This window comes from Haemaphysalis longicornis, unplaced genomic scaffold, assembly GCF_048455015.1.
Source record: "Haemaphysalis longicornis isolate Haplotype H1 unplaced genomic scaffold, Haemaphysalis longicornis Haplotype H1 scaffold_5, whole genome shotgun sequence".
NCBI lineage: Eukaryota > Metazoa > Arthropoda > Arachnida > Ixodida > Ixodidae > Haemaphysalis > Haemaphysalis longicornis.
The window spans coordinates 71,818,138-71,832,610 of NW_027526385.1; the positions used below are offsets into that span (position 1 = coordinate 71,818,138).

General features: G+C 45.5%; 1 protein-coding gene across 1 annotated transcript in view; it reads right to left on the minus strand.

Moving 5' to 3' along the window:
- Positions 1-14,473, minus strand: part of LOC144139760 (uncharacterized) — a 119,600-nt gene that overhangs the window by 22,990 nt on the left and 82,137 nt on the right. The window contains exons 11-13 of the mRNA XM_077672023.1: positions 11,994-12,052; positions 9,607-9,658; positions 2,240-2,307 (exon numbers count right to left, since the gene is read on the minus strand). Of these exons, the coding sequence (XP_077528149.1) occupies positions 2,240-2,307; positions 9,607-9,658; positions 11,994-12,052 (179 nt within the window). The remainder of the gene's footprint in view (positions 1-2,239; positions 2,308-9,606; positions 9,659-11,993; positions 12,053-14,473) is intronic.

Here is a 14,473-nt window from a genome sequence, read left to right on the forward strand (position 1 = left end):
ATTCAAACACAGTGACACAAAAAACGCAAAGAATGGTGGGTTATTATGTAAGCGGAAAATAAAACAGGATTTTTAAAGCTAAGAAAAAGGAAAGTAAAGCGTACTTTTACAAGAACGGTTGTGCCTACTATTGTGCAGGCCAAGCTGGTAGTTAACAACAATGTCAATATTTCGGGGGAAACTCATTAGAGACTGTTGTTTTAAGAATTAGGAAAGCTTTTTGAGCGTGCCTATGAAGACGCTGTCTTCGTGGTGAACCGCTGCATCGACCGTCAGCTACAGTTTAACAAAACTTGTTGCTGAGCGAGTTCGTTCATACTTGAAGAAAAAAAGAAAACGTAACAGTCGTTGACGAAGAGAAGATAGGACAGATACAGGCGCCCGTGTCTTCCGTATCTTGTCTTTCTTGAAGTACGGTTTGTTTTTGCTTTTTTTCGCCAGCTACAAATTTCGCGGCGGATATTACCCACCCAGTCATACGTCGTTCGACTGCGGCGTGAGCAACGTCAGGTACGATGACGCACTGCCTGCCTTTTCACCGAACACGGTTACCACATAACAGGGAGGATTTCGAATTCCTCGTAGCTCGTAGACGTGTTAAGGCATAGTGAAGAAAGCAAATCCCCAAAAAACGCTTAAGAATTCAATTGTCATGCCAAGCCCAAGTGAGGGTCTTCCCACCAACCCCCACGACGACCTGGATTACCAGGTGCAGTTTCCTCTCTAGTATACTTACTAAGAAACTCTATGGCTGCATCCACCTTCACTGCGCGTTCGCGCCGCCTAGACGGGTAACTGTGCTGAGCAGCGCTTGTGCTTTGTCTTAAGCATAGAGTTTCTTAGTTAGTATACTAGAGAGGAAACTGCGCCTGAGAATCCATGTCGTCGTGGGGGTTTATGGGAATACCCCCATTTTTGGCTTGAGTTTGGCATGACAATTGGATTCTTAAGCGGTTTCTGGGATTCGCATTCTTCACTATGCATTAACACATCTACGAGCTACGAGGAAGCCGAAATCCTTTCTGTTCAGCGGTAGCTGTGTTTGGTGAACGTTATCGCACCTGACATTAGTCATGCCGCAGTCGAAGGACGTGTGACTGGGCGGGTAATATGGCGCCGCGAAATTTGTAGCCGTCGAAATAAAGAAACAAAACGTACTTTGACGAAGGCAAGATACGACAGATACGGACGCCTGTATCCGTCCTATCTTGTCAATGTTCACGACTGTTTAGCGCCACGTCGGCCGTTTTCTCTTTTCTTGTTAAACTAGCTGACGGTTGGTGCACCGGTTCACCACGAAGGCGACGTTTTCTTAGGCACGCTCTACAAACTTTCTAGACACTTCAAAAACCCTATTATTTGAAATAATGGTAAAATTAATAATATCAGACTCTAATGAGCCCCCCCCCCTTCCCATGTATTAACATTGTTCGTAACTACCACCTTGGCCTGCAGATTAGTAGGCACAACCATTCCGGCAAAAACGCCTTAGTTCTTTTTTTCTAAGTTTTAAAACAGCCTGTTTTAAAACACTTACCTAATAGCCCACTATTATTTGTGTTTTTGCGGCAGTTTGTTTAAATTTGCGGTCCCTAAAACGTTGCAATCTTAGCCAATGATGAAACTAAGGCGAGCGCATGATCTAATCGCGGCCCATGACGACACAGACGGCCTTGAAGTGAGCCGCGTAGACGCTAGCGCCAGATTCCTCTCTAGTGTATATTGTAAGAAACTGTATGGTCTTGAGGTGCAATTGTGTGCGCTATCACGGCACGCTCACTGCGCGAAAATCGAGCTATCGCTGACAAACTTGGTTTGATCGCGTTAAACGACGGCAAATTTTTCAACTTCTTTTAAAATCTGAAATCATTTTTTCATAATATTATAAATAATCCTGCCGTTACGTCTTCTCTAGCTATATGGGACGCGACAACGCCAAGCGGATCGAATCGTTCCTTTAGCGTATACCTGGTTGATGTCACTCTTTTGCCATCCCACTTAAGCCAATCAAATAGCGTCATTTTTTGCTCTTTGGTTCACCTTAAAAAGTGTTCGCTCTTTTTATTACCATTTTTGTTTATTTACAACTTTCCCTGTTTCAACCAAATGTTCTTATTTCGCCTCACCAATTTAAGCAGTGCGCTCGTTCCTTTCATAAAAATTTCCTCTTATTAACAAGAGCCTACGTGTAATCAGGTTGAGAGGGCAGCGTGACGGCAGGCTGGCAAAGGCCACTTACAGCGGTAGTCGAACACCTTGAAGAGCTCGCGGACAATCTTAAGGCCGTAGACAGGTATACTGAAGGGCCTGTAAAAACAAAAAAAAGTGCTGATGTGACTACGCGCAGACTAGAGGTCCTGTCTATATCTTCACGCTGCAGTAGGGAGTGCTACAATAGCTCTAGCGTGGGCGAGTAGCAAGTGCCACCTGGCGAGTAACACATTTATAATCTCTGGAAATGTAGCTATAGTCTGCCATCCGAGTCCTTCAGTGGGGCCATTTAGGGGATGTGATATAGAGTTAATACTATTGACTCTAGAGAAAAAGCTGCCCGGCCAGCCCGTGCATTGAAGCCATGCTAAGCCTAAGCGCAGCCACGATGCCACCCTCACAGCATTGCCCGCTGTCTTTTTGCCTACTAGAGTTGGCGGCAGTAGTCGGTATTGCCGCGAACTAGGCATTGGGTTTGTTTGTTTATGTTTTGTTTTTACTACCCAGCCGCGCCCGGCTATGTTATCCGTGTCCCGAGCGAAGCGCGTGTTCCATTCTTTATTAGATGCGACGCATCTCTTTAACTCGCCTTGTCCCGCGTCGTTGTCGCGGCGTAGTCCGCATCCTCGGCGGGGCAGCTGTGCGCTCCGCCGCTCTCACCGCAGCGCCATCTGTGCGTCAGCGCGGTCAGCTCGCTCCTGTCGCCGTGCTAGCTGTGCGTTAGCGCGCAGCTTGCGCTCGCGCTTGCGCTCGGTTAACACATGCGCATGCGCTGCTATGCGGTGCTATGCGCTGCTCTCTCTCATTCCGCTGCATATAAACGCGGTAAGTGCGCCGCTCCGCTCAGTCGTTCCGCCGCCGGCGCTCCGATGACATCGTCCGATGATTTGAATAACGAAACGGTAACCCCCGATGCGCCGCATCTACCCCATGGTTCCCCTCACGGGAAGATGGTGTAAATTTTTTTATGCCGCACGGGCTATCTCATTCTGATAAGGAGAGCGTTGCGCCCTAACGTCACTAGCCTCGAATAATCTTCTTTAATCTACAACGGTCTAGGTGTAAATTGACGGTCCGAGAATCACTCGCACCGAAAGGTAAAAAACCTGCAGAGCAGACGCCGCGGGATTCCGATCTCCGACGCTCGCTTGCGTACGTCACTCAGCTGACTGCTGCTTCGCCGCCTGTGTATTCTTTGAGTTGTTAGGGGACCACAAGTTCACTCCAATGAACTTGTTTTTCTTGAACACAACTGCGTCGTCTTTGGCATCGTGACAGTATTCACCTAGCAACCAACGAATTCCATCATGGCAGCCACCGTTGCAGTGAACGCGCCGTGACAACTTCGCTGTGCAGAAACGTTGTGTGAAGTTTTTCCTGTGGTAGATAGCGAACTTTTGTTCCATGCTAACGCGTTAGATGTACTGTAGAATTCTCCGCAATTTAGTAAGGTAGCGAGTAGATTATCGGGTACTTCATACGCTCGGAGAGGTAGTTTTTGCGTATGCGTCACGGGACTTCGGTCGTCGCTTTGGAGTTGAGCGGACGTGTTTTTTCGTGCTCCTGTACTTCGGAAGGACTTCATTTCGGCAGCACGTTGTGCGCGCGGGCCGTCGCCCTGGATTTAGATGTCGCCCGGCTTTCGCTCTGCTGGTGTGGGCGGTCGAGTGCCAGCTCCCGCTCCCCCCCAGTACCCGTCTGTCGGCCGCACTCCAATCCAGCGAACTCCGAAGCGGTCGGGACCACCGCAGACTTCGCTCCTCGTCGCAGCAAGCTCGCATCCGCGCTTCGCCATTCCCTTCGAGGCCTCTCGTCTCCCGGACGCAGCATTACGCCAGCCAACAGTGTTCGTGGTGTGTTGTGTGCGACGGAATCGACCACAGTGGAACTACTCTTCTCTACTCTTTCCTCACCCTTCTAATCTTTACTTTTCTCTGTCCTATCCTATTTCCCCTACTATTCTCGCTTCCGGACTGTGTTAAATTCAGGTGAGCTCCCAATGAGAGCTTATTAATATCGCCAGTCCATTTCTTTTCCTTCTTCCTTTAAAAACAAATCACTTCCCCCGATTGCTTTTTTCCCCTGATTTTTTTCCTGGTGGCTTCCCCCGTATTCGCGGATGCGCTGTTTCTGTATATATTCTTTTGGGTGTTGTAAAAGAGTTCAGTTGATATCCAGCGCTAGTCCTGTGCAGTCTTTTCTTTGTTGTGCCGTCTGTACAGCGCTACTTTAACATGTTTCACACGCCTCCCCACCCTGGATGCGTCAGCTAATTGTCTTCGCGATCGGTTGAGCTGCTCTTTTCACTTTCTTGCTTTTCTAGCGAACGGAAGTTCGAACTGGACAACGCTTCCAAGGAATGCGTGTAAATGGAAATCGTATTTCTTAGTGCACTTTATGCTAAACACCCTTTCTAAGATAGTGTAATTGCCTGTCTACGAGGCCCCTGCAGCAGGTGAGTCACCTTTTGTCTCCAGTTGAAATGCTTTTATGTAGTGGCCCTTGCATTAGCTTAAATTCAATAATCGTGGATACCCAAGCCCAATATTACTATTTTATGTGCATCATGAAAGTCACTCAAGAGATTTTTCCTTTTTCTAGGTAAGCTTAGAAGATTTGGCATTGGTTGTATGCTTGGGGACGTCACACAAGATACATTATTAATGTTGCCAGGTTGCATTAGGTCGCAATTAATCTATTTAATAGTAGCTTAAACAAAATCTAAACAAAAGCAAACCAGAAACTAAAAGGGTATAATGCAAAACATGCAGTGCCATTCTGGGTTGGTAGTAACTATAGCTTCCAGTACTTACAAATACAAAGAAAGTAGTGCAAGTGTTCATTAGTATCACCGCACGGCTCTTTGCACATTAAAATCCCACATCCCCCTCTCTCAGACTCTCAGAATGAGGAAAGAGGGAAATAATGTGGGGAACTGACTTGCTCCAGCAAAGCCATGGCAGGTTTAAAACTTTAAAGCCAGTAAACAGACAGGGCTAGAAGTCAAAATTTTTGCAAGAAAAACCAATTTCAATATAAAAAACATTTTACACTAGAGAAGGGCAGAAGAACGCAATAAACTCGTACAAATAGTGGCAGCATAAATGAAATGAGAGGCAGCGTGAATGAAAGGCATAAGCGAGAGGCAGCATGAACAAAACAAGTGCAATTTTAAGTGTTAGTTTGGCACAAGAGCCTGCCAAAAAGGAGCTGCTCCACTTCAAGAAAAAATAAAAATTGTGTACTGTATTTACATCATCTACACAGTAAATCAGTCGTATTTTACTTGTGGACACGGTGCAGCGGAAGCAATCAAATCCATTCTCGTCTTGAAGCAGAAGATTGAAGTGTGGAAGAGGCGAAAACAAATTCTGTAGGGCGTTACCAGCGTGTGGCATCCTTTGTTTGCCAGTTTTATCGTTTTACTGCTTATTTTTATGCCGTTTCTGTTTTTTTGTCCATCGTGTTGTCTTTGTACTTGCCATGCCCATATCCTGTTTTTTTATTTTCTCCTCAATTTTCTATCCTTTATTTATACCAGTCCTTCCTTTCCCTTTCAGGCCCCTTATTTCCGTTTCTAGGTGTAGCGCAGTCGACTGGACAGTTCTTCTCATTCTTTCCTTGAGTAAACTCCTTACCTTCCTTATACTGTTTCTTCCTTTCCTTCAACTCGCACACTAGGTCATCTTAGGCTCGCTGTTAGCATTACGAACTTCCCTAAATGCCTGGAGGGAAATTTTGTTGAGAATTGCTCGTAGATATGGGCCTGTTGCCTTTTCTGTGATTCTTTTTGCTTGTTCTCACAGCCAAAGAGTAATGTACTATATGTGCTGTGTGTATGGAAAGTAATGTAGTGATGTATGTGTACAGGATTTTATTGGGTTCAGCTTACAGAGATAACTTCTCATGTCTCAAACATAACCTGCTGAAGAATGAGAGGCCACGGCTGTGAATGTCAAATTCGTCTTTGTTTCGTTGCCGGAATTGCAACGCAGAGTATTGTCTGTGGTGGTAAGTGTATGATACATATTGGGTGATGGCATTATCATGCCCCAATTATTTTTGATGAAATTAAGAATGCTGGTGATTTCAACCAGAATGAGATGAAACTTTCATAATTAGCTACAAAATTACTGGCACCGAGCTCTGATAGTGCAACTTCGTCACTGTTCTTGTTGCTGTGACCACGCTAGAATGGAAGCTTGGAAATTTGACAAGGTCTGGCACGGCATCTCTGGGGCCATCGGTTTGACGGCAGAAATAGGAAGGCTCTGCTACGCGTATCGGACTGCGAGGCGGATGGTTTATTATTCCTTCTTTCTAGTGGATGGATACAGCTGAAGAATGTCTCCAGGTGGTCCTGGCTGAACCGATACGTGCAGATGTATTTGTCGCAAATAAAAAAATTCTGAGTTTAATTTATTGTCGGCTATCTTAATGGCTTGCTACATGCAATATATATATTAAGTCTGAATACTCAACACTAGTGAATGATGATTGTTCCATGCTAAGCAGTTTGATTCACCTTCTATAGTTTATATTTGGCAGCTGTTTCAAGATTAACCCCTATGATTTAACGGATAAGGCGCAATAACTAATTTATAGGCACACTCAAATTCATTTGAAGGGAGACATATATCCTTGGTCGACTTGCCAATGCACAAATACACATCATGCCATCATGACATGAGAATTCGCATATGTATGTTAGCACAAGAGGCTTCGAAGACGGTTTCTATAGACAGATTGATTTCTGGTCAAAACCGCAAGCATTTCAGGCAAAACCGGGCGCGAACGGAAGCGGTCGTTTCCCTTCATTAGCGAAGGTGCACAGGGAAGGACAGGATGTTTTTTCACCCCCAACCAGGCTGGTGGCCAGACATCAGCGTCTAAGGCTCGCATGATTGAATTTCACTCCTCCGCCTCCTCCTCCGTGCTGGTGTATACGTGGGCCATATAAGAGTGAACGTACAAGTAGGCGTGAAAAAGTGTAACTTCGCTGATCTATCGAGCATCGGTAATGTGTCATGCAAATCCTCATTAGGAGTACATAGGGGTGCACTATATATAATCTTTAAAAATTTACATTGCGTGTTTCAGTGATGGAAGGAGCATGCATATATCGAAAACTGGTACCTTTCTGCTTCGCCTTGTCCTCCTCTAGGAAACCATCTTATTGTGCAAATAAAATTATTATTATTACTATTATTTGGCGCTTGTCTCATTTCTCATTCAATCAAAACAGCGTTTAGTGAGAGTACAACAGCACACGTAAACAAGAACCTAGTTTTAGGCTAGACATCGTGAAATCTTTCGGACGCTTGTTTGTTTTTAATTTACGAATCATGTACTACACTCCAAGGGAGCCGATCTGCCCAGCAATGTGTCACGTAACATGACATGACCGGCTGACGACGAGTTCCAATCGGCAGCAGCCACTCCCAGGCATGTAGGGAATCGTATCTATGAAGATAGGCGGCGGCGCCTGAATCGTATCGTCGGCACTGTACGGGCTGCAGCAAGGGCTCACGGGGGTAGATAAGATAGTTCCCGCAAGCGTCGAAATGTCACAGTAGACCACATCATAGTGTGCCAGCGTGAAGCTTTATAAATTACTTCCACTTGACTGACGCTCCTTACAAAATACCGGAAATAAATTTGGCGCTTCAGCTCCCATTTCTTTTCGCTTAATATTTTATTTCTGTTCGTCAAACATGAATACGTTGAAAAAACTGTTAAAACCATACAATCCGTAGTAAATGTACTCCTACGTGTAGTTTAGGGGCCTAAATTTGTGCCTGATCTGCAAAAAAATTGTTAACGGTATCTTCAACTACTGATCGGGCAACGACAGCGTGGCATCATGGCGGCATCCGTGTTTACACACTTTTCAGGGCCAGGTTTACCCGGTTTACCCGCCTGGGATGAAAGCCTCAGGCAGACAGTACACCGGTCAACTGCAGCGCCCTCTCAGTAAATTACCCGGCTTTTTTTTTTTTTTTTTGCCACTGAGACAATTTTCTTAAAAACTGAATAGCCGCTTTGATACCTTCTCCTGGCAATAATATTTCATTGCATCTTTTTACGGTTTTAAAGTGCGAACAGCACTGTTGACGCCTTTGATCGCCTGCCCACCAGAGTGCATACGACTACAGCTATAAGCGGCGTGCAAGCAGGCGACACTGTTTTTTTTTTACTTTTATTGGCCAGAAAAAAATTATTTAGCAACGAAAGTAAGTAAACAAATTATCACTACTAAAAATTGGTAGAACGGCGATTTGATTCTTAAATATGCCTCAATGGCAAACGCGTTGAGTGCGCTGCGTGTTTCGCGAAGAGGGTGCCACGGCCGAGCCGCTTGCTGTTTTTCGCACGCTTTCATCACTGCGGTGACACACCGTCGTAATGCAAAACTGGCTGGGACGGCAGAATAGCCAAAATTTATGGGGACTATACCACACTCGCAGTGATGATGATGATGATGATGACCCAAGGTATTACGGCGGTTGGCCAACAAAGGCGAAGAGCGCCAGCCATGACAATGGTGACAGGTTGAGATGGAGTCGCTGAGGTGGAGTCGCACTTCATTTGGTTGTTTATTTTGGATATGTATAATTACTGCTTTCGCTGCACTCCTGTGTTTTTTTACTTTTGTTACAATATTGTGCTGTAAGTGCTTAGATTTTTCTGGTACAATGTCATGTATGATTTTAGTTTGGTTATAATTTGTTCGTTGTATTCTATTTTCTACTTTAACCCCTCCCCCCTACAACAATGCCCAATGGGCGATGAATGAATTTGAATTTTATTGGCGCAGCAGCCAAATTTGGCTATAATGTGCCAGACACAAGGTAAATATTTTGAACACACTACGGTAAGAGGCTCATGTAAAAATCATGTAAAGTGGTAAATTCAAAGTTTCTGTAAAAGCTTGAGTGCACTCAAAAATTTAAAAACCGCTCAAGTAAAAATGACGTAACATGGTAAAATCAAAGTTTCTCTAAAAGCTTGATGGCACTCAAAAATTTTAAAACCTTTTCCAAGGGAACCAGGGGTTCATCGCCAAGCAGTAAAGCAGGGTGCAGTGGAACTTGAAATTTGTAAAAGTGGGAGAAAAATTCACGACGCTTGTTTTCGTAACTAGGACACTCGATAAGTATGTGTATTACTGTAAGGCGCTTCCCACATTGCTCACATTCTGGAGGGTCTTCTCCCAGCAATAGGAAGTTGTGGGTCAAGCGCGTGTGCTCAATTCTTAGGCGACATAACACCACGTCTACAAATCTTTCTTTATGTCTGCAGATCTGCCACAATGGGCGATGTAGGTACTTCTAATAAATAAATACATAAATAAAAAACCTAAAATACGAAAGCCTCCCGGCGAGAAACACTCACAGTGAGCTGTTGGAGCCCATGTAAGCCCATGCGAACACGGCGTACGGCACATCTGCGAGCAAGAGTGAGATGCTTATAAAACTACATAGTGGCGGCAAGCTGGTTTTATTAACATCAGCCTGCCCGTATACTACAGGACGAAGGCGTCCCCAATGTTCATCTACCCGTTCCTCTCTAGCAATGCCCTACAGCCCATTCTTTGCCTCCGAATTTTCCGCTTTCATCCACCCAAACAGACGACGGCCTTAGTCCCGTCTCTTGACGCTGGCCACTCGGTTACCGTGATAGCGTCCTCTGCTTATCATTTCTCATTACGTGCGCAGCCCAAGTCCACGTCTTCTTCTGCTTATCAGCCGTGACGTTTTACACCTGACTTCCATGATCTTGAATGGTCGTTTCCTCAACGTACGCAAAAAAATTGGCGCCGTAGAATTACAGACGGCGCTTTCAGCGTAGCATAACGGTAAGGCAACAGCTCTAATTAACACCAATTTGTAGATTTTTAACTATAAATACAAATGATCGGTGCTGTTAGTGTTTAAATTATGCCCGAAGAACCAATTTGGATTGCCAGCTGTTATTTTCCTTGGTAGGTACACAATTATTAAAACAGAATTAGTATTAGAAATGGTAGTATACGCATAGTATTAAGGGTACAGGCCTCTGGATACTCGGGATATCGCCCTTATAAAATTGCCGTGTACTGTATACTAGCAATATCATACTTGTTATTTAACTGGCTACCTGATTCGTACCCCGGCAAGCCATAGCGGTTAGGGTAGGTCCCGCAGCCATCGTTCGTATAGATAATGGGTAGGACTCAGTCCCTGAACAACAACAACAACAACCAAAAAAAGCTGTGAATACAAGCAGCACCTTCTAGTGGCTAGGATTTAGCTAGGATCCCCGAACGCCCGTAGCGTTCGAGGTCTCCTTTTCACTCCTAGGGCGCTATCCCGAAAAACATTGGTCGCGTATCTCCTTACTTCGCCGCAAATCTCGTTGAAAGACGATTGTCTCTGTCCCGTAAATGCTTCTTCTCTCTCCCTCACCACCTGTCACGTCCTTCCGCTTGTGTTAATCCAGTTTTTCCGCGTTCCACAGCTCAGCCCATGCAATGGAACCTTTTCGCACTGTTGGACTTCTTGGAATGACGACCAAAGAGGGCGACGCGAGAGCTTTTTGTATTTTTGGATCAAAACCTTTTTTCAGGGTGCAGTTTTATTTACTGTAGAAATATCAAGCCGTCATTTATTTTAATCAAACCAACAATGCAAATATCACTTATGTATTGCTGCCTTGCCTCAAATATGCCAATTTTTTTATTTTTGCACAAAAATGTTGACTAGAATGAACATTGCTACCTGACTAAGTATTTCGGACATGCTTTACCGATACAAACGTCTCGTTCACTAATTCCTTTAAAGGAGCCATGAAGACAAAATACGAGTTTTAGTCGAAAGATTTCGTCTTTTATAGTCTCCCCAGCGCTTGTCCGGATGCAAACGATGTTTTATTCACTGAAAAATTAATCAATTTACGTTAAAATTTTTATTTCTATTCCGACAGCAGTTATGGACTGCTCAGGAACTGCTCGGAACTGCTTCAGGGCAGCTCGGTATTTTATTTGCCAATATACTGTTTATAGAAGGAGCAGTTCTACACTGCCCAGGAACTATTCAGAACTCCCATGGCAACGCACATAAAAGAGGTGCAGTAAAAGCGCGTTAATTCGACTCTCGTTAATTCGGACACGTCATCTGGTCCCTGTAAATATACGCATCACTCTATGAGACAGGGCGCTCGTTATTTCGGACAGATTTGACCGCAAATCGGATAATTCGGCGACTTTCAGGCCGCTGGCGAGGCTCAAAAACAAAAAAAAGAACAATTCGGAACAAAAGTGAAGCTCAAACGCAGCATCGCCATGGACATCAATTATCGACTTGGCTTGAATTGAGACTGGTTGAACGTCCTTTCTTCGCGTGTAGGTTTGGCGGTGCCATCGGTGCCATTTTGTGGCTTTGTTCCCGTTGCTGAGCACCTTGAAGGGCTCAGAAAAATTGTGTCCGCGCGAATTTCTGCTCGAAAGCAGACAAGCATACGCGATTACTTCGTAAAATAAAGGTATGTAGAAAAAAAACTTGCATTTATTGTGTTTATTTCGACCATTCGACAATACGGACATTCGGTTAATTCGGACATTTTTTCCGGTCCTTAGAAATCCGAATTAACGAGCTTTTACTGCAAACCGTTCGGGGCCATATTTCTTCCTCAGTGAGTGAACACGATGAAATCTTCACTTGGCGCATAAAATTGCGGGGATTTTATTGCAGCAGCGCAGTGAGTCAACACCAGCGAGCACGCATGCGAGAGCATTAACTTACACATGGTCTCCAGGCTGGCAATGTACAGCGGCTCGTGGGCGAATGTGCTAATAGGCCACCTGCGACAGCAAGAAGATGCTCAACGAAAAGACATCCTCGAGCATTCGACAAGTGCTCTCGGTGTAGCACGAGTTCGCAGAGAAAGAGCCGCTTGGCGTTATTAAAAAAAGAGCAAACGTCCCTGCATAATCCCACGTAAAACATTCCAAACCTTCCGGACTTTTTAAAGCTAAATCTTTCTTAGTGGGGCCGATGACGCCCTGTCAAAAAACAAAAGCATTCCACATAGATCGGTGCTCGACTGAAAAACTCCGATAGGATCTCTGAACACACGGCGCATGAGCGAAACCGAGCTTCCATTGTGTCAAAACAGTCACTTGAAAATAACAAAAAAGGAACGGTTCTAGATAAGATAATAGATGCATCGATCGTGAAGAAGGAGTACATTAGTATGCCTTCATCTCGAAAACCACGTCATCATCATCATCGCCAGCCTGTCTACGCCCACTGCAGGGCAAGGGCCTCTCCCATAATCTCCAATTATCCCTGTCCTGTGCTGACTGCGGCCAATTTATCCCCGCAAACTTCTTGATCTCATCTGCCAATCTAACTTTCTGCCGCCCCCTGCAACGCTTGCCTTCTCTAGGGATCCACTCTGTCCCCCTAATGACCAACCGTTATCTTGCCTTCGCATTACATGCCCTGCCCACTCCCATTTCTTCTTATTAATTTCTACTAGTATGTCCTTAACACGCGTTTGTTCCCTGGCCCACTCCGCTCTCTTCTTGTCCCTTAACGTTGCACTTGTCATCTTCCGTTCCATTGCTCGCTCGGTCATACTCAATAAGTGGAAACCTTTAAGTGGGCCTTCAGGTTTCTGCCCTCGTGGTGTTAGTGGTTTTCGTAGAATCGTGGTTTTCGATTGGAATAGAAAACCACGTATCAGTGTACATTTAGTTCATTCGGACAGGCGTTTACTGAGTGCGCCAAAAACCGTCGCACGTGTTTATTCTTCGTTTGCGATTAGGGTCTTAGACGATTTGATGATCGATTGGACTCACTTTTAGCTTGCACCCTTCTCTCAACTTTCTTAAGGAAGGGATGGCAAATTTTTGCAGTCTGCTTGCTCCCAGGCGATTCATCGCCGAAATAAAGCGCGCAACACAACGAAAGAAAAAGAACACACGATAAACAATTAAAAGGTATTCCAACCAGCTGGATGAACAGCGAAGCTTTTATCACTCGACATGAGGGAATACAAAATTTGCGCGAAAGGCATGAGCAAATTTTGTTCCAATGACACACACTCTTACTTTTTTTTCCTATTTTCCCCTCTCGCGCCCTACCCATTGGAACGAACGAGCGATTAGACGCTTTCAATACGGTAGCGCACAGGCCGATGGCTTGACCTTGGCTGAGCTTGAAGGTCAGATGGACGGAACGAGGCGTTTTCCCTGAATTACCTGGAGTAATAAGCGCCGCTTAAAAACTGACTCGTCACCGCCACTACACCATGACGACGTGATGGCTGACGCCTTTTTAAGGGCGAAGCACCTTAGGCTCTCGGGCTGTCGGCGTCTCCTGTCGACGTCACGTGTGGTCACGGTATAAAACACTTGGACACTCGTCTTACAACGCCTCGCGCTAGAACGTAACGCGTATTTAAAGGACACACCGGGACACTCGTTTTCCAACGCCTCGCGCTAAAGCGCTTCGTACTTCAAAGACACGAAACGTTTACAGCAAAGCTGTATCGTCGGTATTCAATTGCGTGGAATGCATGCAGGCAACCAAGTGTGCGCCGCCATATCTGTGGCCAAGCGTCCGTTGCTAGGCTGTGGGCACGGCCCGCAGATCAGGCACCCCTCTTCTCCTCCGTGCGCCGTCACTCGTTACGTCGGGCTCCGCGGGATGGAGGCACTTGTCCGTGCTAAGCACGACTGTGAAACACATGGCTGTGTTTCACGTTACAAACACTTTGCCGAACACAACGTATTGCGTCGAGTTCACTGTGAGTGCGATTAATAACATCTCTGTTGGCGCCACAGTTTAGAATCGGGTTGGAACGGCGCAGATGACGCACGCCGGTGTCTTTTTTTTTCTTCGGCGTGCAGCCGCAGTGGCCCAGGCTGCGCCGTGTCCTTGGCGCATCGGCCATGTCTGTGGCCATTTCCGGTGTTGCCAAGCGAAGAAATTGACCGCTAAACTTTTCAACGAATACCGTCTATAGCTTTACCTAACTCGGCACGATCGCCGACTTGGAAGCGCGGGAGCCTCATCAAAACCAGTAACATTAGGACGAGGAAGAAGAACCCAAGAAATACGTTATGCATATTGACTGGGATTGGGTACGCGATTGCTGATGGTATATAATAAACGTACATACGTACATAATTTAGACAAAATCGTTTTCTGTCTCTAATTGCCCATTAGAGGCGATTTTGCTGTGGGAAATACCGGCGCACACTGCGTGCTTCGCG